This window comes from Athene cunicularia (genome assembly GCF_003259725.1).
Source record: "Athene cunicularia isolate RWA chromosome 17 unlocalized genomic scaffold, athCun1 chr17_part1, whole genome shotgun sequence".
Classification (NCBI taxonomy): domain Eukaryota; kingdom Metazoa; phylum Chordata; class Aves; order Strigiformes; family Strigidae; genus Athene; species Athene cunicularia.
In genome coordinates this window covers 1,601,130-1,610,343 of record NW_020799122.1, presented here as the reverse complement: position 1 = coordinate 1,610,343, position 9,214 = coordinate 1,601,130, and the positions used below count along the sequence as shown (strand labels likewise).

General features: G+C 38.0%; 1 protein-coding gene across 1 annotated transcript in view; it reads right to left on the bottom strand.

Moving 5' to 3' along the window:
- Nucleotides 1-9,214, bottom strand: part of DENND1A (DENN domain containing 1A) — a 228,893-nt gene that overhangs the window by 84,942 nt on the left and 134,737 nt on the right. Inside the window, exon 11 of the mRNA XM_026860635.1 lies at nt 7,599-7,644. Coding sequence (XP_026716436.1) covers nt 7,599-7,644 — 46 coding nt within the window. The remainder of the gene's footprint in view (nt 1-7,598; nt 7,645-9,214) is intronic.

Sequence of the window (9,214 nt, the reverse complement as noted above, 5' to 3'; positions counted from 1 at the left end):
CAACTATAAAAAACACTTTGTAGACATTTAAGTTTAGGTCTTCCATGAGAAATTTCTTTAACTTCAATGGAAGAATATAACATTTAATGCTTTCCATATAAAAAGCACAAGTAGTGCATGACAAGCCAGGTACTTTCCTCTGCATTTCAGGAACCAAAGGTCACTCTGTTGGCTGCATCTGATAAACTCTAAAGCAATCCAGGAGTCTTGCTCCTTCTAGGAGTCCGGAAGCACCAGACAAACTGATTTGCTCCTTCCTGTTTCAGAAAATTAAAAATCTCACTTATACTCAGAGGAGTCTAAAAGCTCCAACAAAAAGGTCTTGCAACGTACTTAACCAAAGCCAGAAGCTTGTCAAAATCGAGTGCTAGTAGGACAAGACAGAAGGAATTAAAACCTTCCCTTGATTCTTGCTGAAGAAGCAACAAGCATGTGCTTGAAGTTGTCAATGGGTGTTTGTGTGACTTTGGTGATGAATCTGCACCTTTCCTTCAGCAAAATGTTGGGGTTTGCTGTAGCGCAGAACAGGCTCGTGACAAGCAGGTATCTGCCACGGAGTTTAACACAAAAGGATGTTGCTCACGGTGCAGGGACTAGAAATGCCGATCAACGTAATCTCCTCCACCCGTGGCCCAGAAACGACTGTATCCAAAGGAACGTTAAACTCTGCTGTGCTACACCTTTACAGCGTGCAGAGCACAACTTTACTTTAAAACTTCTCAATATCGTATTAAGACAGTGGATTTCCCTGGAGACAAACCCTCAAATTTAATAAAACGCTTGAGACTCACTTGATTTATAGCATCTGTCTCGCAATACATTTGAAAAACTATAATTTCTCAATGGTCCAATTGTGGCTCATCCTGAAGAAATGCAGACTGACCAGTCCATCTCAATCCTTATCTGTTTTTTATCATCTTTCCTTTTTGATAAAGGTGTTGTCAGATATAAAGGCTTTTGTCAAATAATCCCATGGTTCTTTCGCTAAATGTAGCCACCTACCAGCCCAACTGACCTGGAAATAAAAGTATTTATTCTCTTGTTGGGTTTCACACATTAAAGCCCACTGGACTCTATGAATCGCAGTTACATGTAGATCATTTTCACAGGTACAGTTTGCATGTTGTTATAATTTTCTCAAAATATGAAGGGACAGCCACTAAGCCATATACAGTCACATTCCGTATTTCACAACTTCCAGAATACCTAAACAGAATTTTACAAATTAAGTGATACCTGTGAAACAGAAAGGACTATATTCATTATGTCCATATTTTGCTGAAAAAAAAAAAAAATGCGGAGAAGCAAAGAACAAGAGGAAATATGAACATTACAATTTCCTTATCTAAATTTACTACAGACTAGGGATTTGCCAAGTCAAAAGAAATGATTCAGTGGAAATGTGCATCACATATCACTACTGCAAACCTTTCTTAACCATCCTTACCAAATTACTTGTAGCCATAATTAATCATCTAAAAACCATCAAATTGAACTAACATCTACACCTGCCTTTTATTTTAAATGTCTCTTTTTAAAAGAGTGGAGAGGTATGGAAAGCTGGTTTAACAAGCACACTGAACCCATTGTTTATGGCCTCTATAAACATGGCTTAGTAAGAATTACTGACTTAATCAGAGAGAACTTATCTCCTGGTGAAAAGAGCACTTTAAATTTCAGAAATGGCACCTTTACTGTGAAAATCTCTTAACTTTTCAAACAAACTCCAGGGGGCCTTAAACACCAGGTCAGTAAATAAGCAGCAGTTAGTGCGTCTGTCCGGCTCACAAGCAGCCAAACACTTGAAGTAATTTAAATGTTTTATGTGAAAGTTTGCAAAAACAACGAGAAACTATATTCTAATCGAAGTAATACGGGGCGCTCTGCCGTCTCACTCCGATCACACGCTAGAAGCAATATCGTCAATAATACTAACACCGGTTTATACTAAATGTTATTTTATTATCACTGTCTACAGTTGACAGTTTTTTGCATTTCCTACCATAAAAATACCCTGAGTTAAACTTCTTTCAGATGAACAATTTTATAGTTCATTTAAAAAAAAAAAAAAAAATCAAAAATCAAAAAACACCCCCCCACCCCCTCAAAAACCAGAGGTTTGCATAACTTCATGGCTAAATGGGTGCCAAAACATAAACCCAGTGGATCATGAGGTTTCATAACCAGATACAAATGTGATCAACATATTAAAAAATGCTGTAACAGAAAAAAGAAAGTGCAGCTCCCACCAGTCCTTTTGGAAAGATAAAGCTCTTTAAAATTAACATTCTTCGTGGCTAGTTGGTACGTTATATTTGAAATTATTATGAAAGTACGATTCACAACAAGTCTAAAATCCGTTTGCTTAATGACTTGTCTCTACTTAGTTAATAGTTTCCATTTATTTTCTTAAGAAAAAAACACCACAACACTGCAGACAACAATGTGTCAATCTGGCTGCCAGAAGCAGGAAAGGCAACGGATATAAAATTTTATTATTTCATGCCCCAACAGCAGCCAGAAGGACTTAATGAAATCACCCTTAGATTTACAATCTGAAATAGCTATTCAGCAGACAAATCTGGTTAGGCTGGATGTGCCCCCTGACCTCTCGGCCCTTTGATCTGGGCGCAGCAGGTGGGCTGTGGCCCCCTCCCGTGCATCTCCCACTCTTCCGCCCAGCTCCCAGCCTGCCCCCAGTCCCCGATCCTGCCCCCCCAGCCATGTGCAGGGTCCTCATCACAAGCAGCTGCTGCCAACCCGGTGACAGACGCCCCTAGTGCTGCTCTAACACTCCTGTGTGGCAGCAGGAAAAGCTTTCTCCACTTACTGCAGCGTGTGTCTGTCTTAAAACTTACCCTTCAAACTTCCCCCCCCCCAATATCTTGTTAAAACACAGTTATTAGTTTCATTTTTCCAATAATTGGTTAAAAGACAATTCTGTAAGCAATTTGTCATATTTTTTAAATGCATTTTTTAGCAATACTCCTGAAACCATGTACAGCCATATTTATAACACTTGGGACTAAATTACATTTAATTTTTTAAGACCTGGATTTAAGAGTGTGTGTGTGTATATATACATATAAAAAATTTTTTTTTACATATATATATATATATATAACCTCTCCATCTAAACCCTGAAAAAAAAAGCTACACTTCAGTTACAGCTAGAAAAGGCAGGGATTTACTAAGTATAAATGGATGGGAAAAGCTAAATATTACTCCTCACCCCTATCAAAAAGTACAGTTAGCAGTTAACACCACCACTGGAAGATGCCGGTGGCCAAGGAATTCTCGGGGTGTCTTCTGCAGCAGGGGGAAACCACGTGGCACTGCCAGGACTAAGCCCAAGCTGGTGTGACCTGGTTCTCAGAGTTCGTTAGCTCAGGCTCCGTGCACACTAACTGGCATATTACCAGGCTGGATCGCAAACCCAGCATCTGCACGTTTCCCTGAGAAAGATCAGGTAAGTAGGGCAAAAAGTGCTTCCAGAACACGTGTGTGGGGTTCAGAGCACTGAACACAGCTTTCCATCCGTCTGTCCGCAGGAGGAAGAGACCATCGACGCTACGTGAGACCAGCCCCCGTGTCCTACCACATGAAACACCGCGTCAGCTTTAGCGAATCTTTTCCTAACACGAACATATTTACTCATACCAGGTGAAAATAAACCAAAAATCAGCTCATACAGGTTTTATGAGACGCACAACTGTCCTTTATGCTTAGGAAAAACGTTAGAAAAAAAAAAAAATCATTCTGACAAACGTAACGTGAAGTTTCACACCCAAATTCATTCTGGGTAATCTTGCAAGAATTAAAATTCAGAAGTCCCAGAAAAAGTCCTTGAGTGACTGGAATATTTAAAAAAAAAAAAAAAGTGTAAGAACTATTTTTCTATTATTAACTGTAAAGGTGGGGTTTGTGGCCTGAACAGAGCACGAGAAGGGTGGGCGTCATTGTTACTTGACTGGCAGGAAGCCTGGCACAGAAGAGTGTGCTGCCAGCAGCCCAGCATCTGACAGCTGAACAGAACTATCCCCACTGCTTAATCGAAGCCACATGTGCCCAAATTCCAATAGGTAGTCTACTAGGTCAAGGGCATTCCTCTTCCATCAGCGCCATCACACTAATAACCTTTCCTACAGAAACAGTTGCTGAAACAATCGTTTACTATGACAAAATGTAAAAGGCTGCCAGCGAAGTTTGACACCACGTATAACACAAAGGTCAATTTAATGTAATCTGAACACTGAACCAGCATGCAGAGTGCAGGTAGAAAATAAAACAAGATTATGAAAGGGATGTGTTCATTTGAGAGTTTCATTTTCCTATCTCATTATTTATCAGTACTAAGTACTTATCTTCATCTAATATGAATTCAATTAGTTCCGTAAGCATGTTCCATTATTCATGTGATAGCTCCAGCCTTGCTTATCCAACAGCTTATAAACTTTTAGCCTTCTTTGAAGTCACTTTATGGATTGCTAAATGGAAATCTTATAAAGAATGACTAACTAGGTGATGATAGAAAAGCTGAAAAATAAGAGCACAGAACACAGCTCTATATTTTCCACCAAGATTTTCCCTCATAAATCAGTTGGAGCCCTCTGACCTACAACAGGAGATTATCTTATCTCACTGGAGAACATTTCAGTCACAGCAAATTAGATTTAACAGTCAATGGATATGCTTGATATTTTAATCATAAGAAAAATTTGTCATTTTCCATTAAAATAACTGCTCCTTCTACAGAGACCCTGTGTAACACGGGAAACTGCAAACTAACTTTGAGATACAAAATGGTTTGGACAAAAGCTTTCGAGGTGAGACAGAGGGTGTATTTTGTTTAAAATCATTAACATTTCTGTTGTATCTCTTCCAGAGGACCCATTCCAAGATAGGGATAGCAAAAACCCACAGAACCAACGCTAAAGCTAGAAAATAATTTTTTTCCTACATTCCAAATTCACCCTCCCCTTTACAGCACAGCTTTCTCTGCACAAGTTTAGGCTTCCACTAACATTTATGCAACAACGACAAATTCTGCAACCAGAGCTGCTGGAGCAGAACCATGAGCCTATATATAACTGCAATTACTCCCATGGGGCTCTACAGTAGATAAAGAGTCCACCTGCCTTAACTTGAACAGAAGACTGGGGAATTAATCCCTTATCCTGAAAGTAGAACACGTGAATTAACAAAACACTTTTACAGATCTATTTGCTGAAATTTCAGGATTGAAAGAAAAATTAAGACTGAATAATGACTGTAGTTTCTAGTGGTAGTTTAGAAAATTATTGTGATAGGGAAAAATTAATATATTGTATTTTTAAAAATACGCAACTGCTAGATCACGAGAAAAAAAATTGCTACTAAGTCGCTATACTAACAAATAAACCAGACAATTTTATACTTACATATGAAGAAAAAGACAAAGAGAGTAAGCTTTCAGCATCAAAAACAGGCAAAGAGGTAAACTAGTAATTGTCTAGCTCATTTGACAAATGTCACCTTTCCTTTGCCCAAGGCACAGAGAAATTACGCAGTACTTGCCAACAAACAGATACAAAAGCCCACCATGTGATTTTATTTTGTTTTTCAGTGGAAAAAGCACAGTTAGCTGGAAGATGCAATTCTATCTGGAAGTATTCAATTTATCCTTAAGAGCAGAGGGAGGAGAGAAGACAGTTTGTTTTATTTATTTAATTTATTTCATGAGGCACTTTGAATAACTGTACTTTGCCAAAGTGTGTCTGTGTTCCAGAATCTCCGGCTATTCAAAAGCCATACTGGATTTAGTACTAAACAGATTTTTTCACAAGTTACTAAAACGGATGAAAATTGGCTTCTCCAAGAACAACTCCTTTTTTTGAGTTTTTACAGATGGAGTTTGGAAGGCCTACAGAGCCCTGCAATCTGAAAAACTGAGACAAAGGAAGAGGTGTGGGTTTATGCAGCAAGGCAGGAGTGAGACTTCATGCAAAGCAACTCCAAGGTATAATTGTTAAGGTTGGGTTTTTTTTCTGTACCCATTGCCAGGCTAACCACATAGCTCTTCGTGAGCAAAAATATTGGTGAAAGCCAACAAGTATCTGTATTGAGACACTGTCCCATCCTCTACCAGGTCTCTTCCTTCTTTTTCAAGCAGACAGACGCTGTAAGCAGCACGCCAGTGACGACCTGGTACAGATACAGGGCAGAAAGTTTCTTGACCAATGTGAAAAATATATGCTAGACTATTTCTTAGCAGATATCATTTTGGTCCTGTCTATGCAGTATTCAAGGATAATTATCAGAAACCCCACCAACATAAGCATATGATGTGCAAACAAACGTACATGTTGACTTTTAAAATAATTGCTTATTCACTAACACATTGTGCTGCAATTCTGTACTTTATTTAGCAATATAAAGGGCATTAAAAAAAATAATCTGTACCCAGGATGGTAAAGAAAGAAAAAGAAAAAAAAAAAGAGGTCCTGTATATTCCAGCTAGCTTCTCAGGAAAAAAAAGGGACTTCTAAAATTACTTCACATTAACACTGGAAAAAGGGGGAAGTTACACAGCACACTATCTAAGCTTTAACACACACAGAGGATCATTAGTACATATGTATGCCCTACTGAAAGAATAGGTTTGATCACTATTCCCAGAGAAATTACACATTTTTATCGACAACATAAGAACAAAGATTCTAGTAATACGCGTTAGTTTACGCGATGCGAGTTGTTATGGATCCTAACCACTGAGCCTGAATCTCCAAGTGCGGGTACCTACAACGGGCACGGGTCAATGCACTTTAAGGGCGTTTGTAACTCCCACCAGTTGGACACTGCCGCTCAGTGAAGAGCCTACAAAGAGGCAGCGCTCTCTGGGCAGGACACCTCTTCCCACACGGAGCAGACACACGTTGCTCAGACTTCCTGCGTGAAGGGGCACAATTAATAAGGACTAGGATTTTCATAGGGATCTAAATTAATAGCTTATGTTGTCCTCCAGATACTTTTGAGGAAAGTCATCAACTGCTTCACCAGTACTGGAAGCAAAAGCAAATGTGCGATTTCCACTTTTAGAGTTTTTAAAAAGTCACATGAATTACTCTGAATTGTTTATATGTGAAGATTTCTGTGAGGGCTGGTTTTCTGCCAGCTTTGTGTTAACATTAACAGCAAGTTCCTTCTTTTCAGATCTTTTGAACATTAAAAAAATTACAATCTGTCTGCAAAAGCCGAAAAGAGAACTGTAACTGTCAACATTTCGGTTTAATATCGACTCTGCCTTTGTGAATACAGAGTCAAACCAAGGCAATAAACTGATTAAATGAAGCAACAGGATGGAGAGGGGAACACAACGTGAGCTCGTCACCGACTGCTGAACTGCAAACAGAAAGTGTGCCTGCAGAGTATAAGGTATCAAATAAAACTCCCTTAAGATTTAACATTTTCATGTATGCTTATCTTCAATTCTCTCAGCACTCCCAAATTAACAGGATTATTTCATTTTTAAGCATATGAATGAATGTATAATTGCGTGCAGAATTTGGCTCTACATCATAAAACTATATATAGTTTCAGAAATGGTGAGAAAGACTTACCTCCATCAAACTTAAATGTATTCCAATGAGGTAGGGCATTGGGGCACTGCAAAGAGGAAAAAAAAATCTAGTTTTACATTCTCATAACACCGGATTAACACATACGATTTAAAATTAGCTGCAGGAAAATACCAGGATACTGGATTAGATTTTGCTTTTAGAAAAAAAAAATAAAAAAATATATATATACACATAAATATACGTATAAACAAACCACATTTTGTTCCATATTTGAAAGACTTTTTTTACCATGCACTGTCCTATCACTGCTGTAACACTTGAATTTTTCTTACCTGAATTTTTCTGACCAGAATTTCTAAGTGGCTAAGTTAAGACAGATACATAAAGACAGCTATTAAACATATCTAGAATATTTGGGTCTTTTTTTAAAAAAAACAAAATGTCTTATTACAATTTTCAAAAAAAAATACCCAGACTTTTTCCCAGGATTATTCTATAAAAAAATTGATCCTGTTGTAGTCTCAAATGGTTAATTTAACAAATACGTATCATCCGGTTCTACAAGTTTTAAAATCTTTGAATATGGGTCCAGACACATTTTAAAATCATTTAAGTATAAATCTTAAAATGTTTACATTTATTAAAGAAAAAATTAAAATTACTTTTGAAGTTTTTGATAAACTCCAGAATTACACTGATGCCATTATTCTCTTCAGAACACAAGAGGTAAATACACCAAGAGGCTCTGAGGCCAAATCTGCAGCCTCAGACACAGGTGTGATACTTCTGTTATCAAACAGAACGCTAACGTTTAAGAGAAAGATTGATCTTTCCCATCTTCTCTTCCATGGTGTTAGCAAACACCAACATGGACTATATCCCACAAGAAGACTGAATGAAAGTTGTATCTCTGTGTATACAGTATTTCTAATATTAAGCTTATTACAGGACTCCCACTCAACTAATCGGGGAAAGCTTATATTTGCACTGCTTATTAGAACACATCAAAGAGGATGCCAAAGCTGCTAATTGCAAATATGGCATATACTGCCTGTTAAACGGAAAGCACACAGACAGACACAACTTTTAAAATAGAGCCTCATTTCATTTTGGATACAGAAGCTCAAAGAGCTCATTTTCAATTTCAGATGAAAAAAAAAATCAGAGAAATGTCACTGTACTGCCTTGGATTAAAATATCTTCCATATTGCTTTCATAAACTGGTGCCTACTGCTCAGTAAGAGAAGTACAGTGCTGAAAAAACTACTGCAAGACACCAGACCAGCAAAAATCACTCTGCTTCTCATTTTAATGAGAAATACCTTTTAAAAAAAAAAATCCTACTGATACACATATTAATATTTATCATGTTTACTAATACACTCCCCAAACCTGCTACTCTGTTGGATGCTGTACCAGGAGATGGAAGCAGCCTCTCTGTATTAGACATTCTACCAGAAAACACATGTTTCCTGTCTTCAACAAGAAAAAAAATGTAACTTTAAAAAAACCTCACAAGTTCATTTGTAGAACACGTTACGACTCACTGAGTACCCAGGCTGGCACAAATGCCCCCGCACTGCTTCACCCCCTCTGTCACCTTGGGATGGACAGCCCAGGGGCACCGTGAAACCACAAACTAACTCATACTGAGG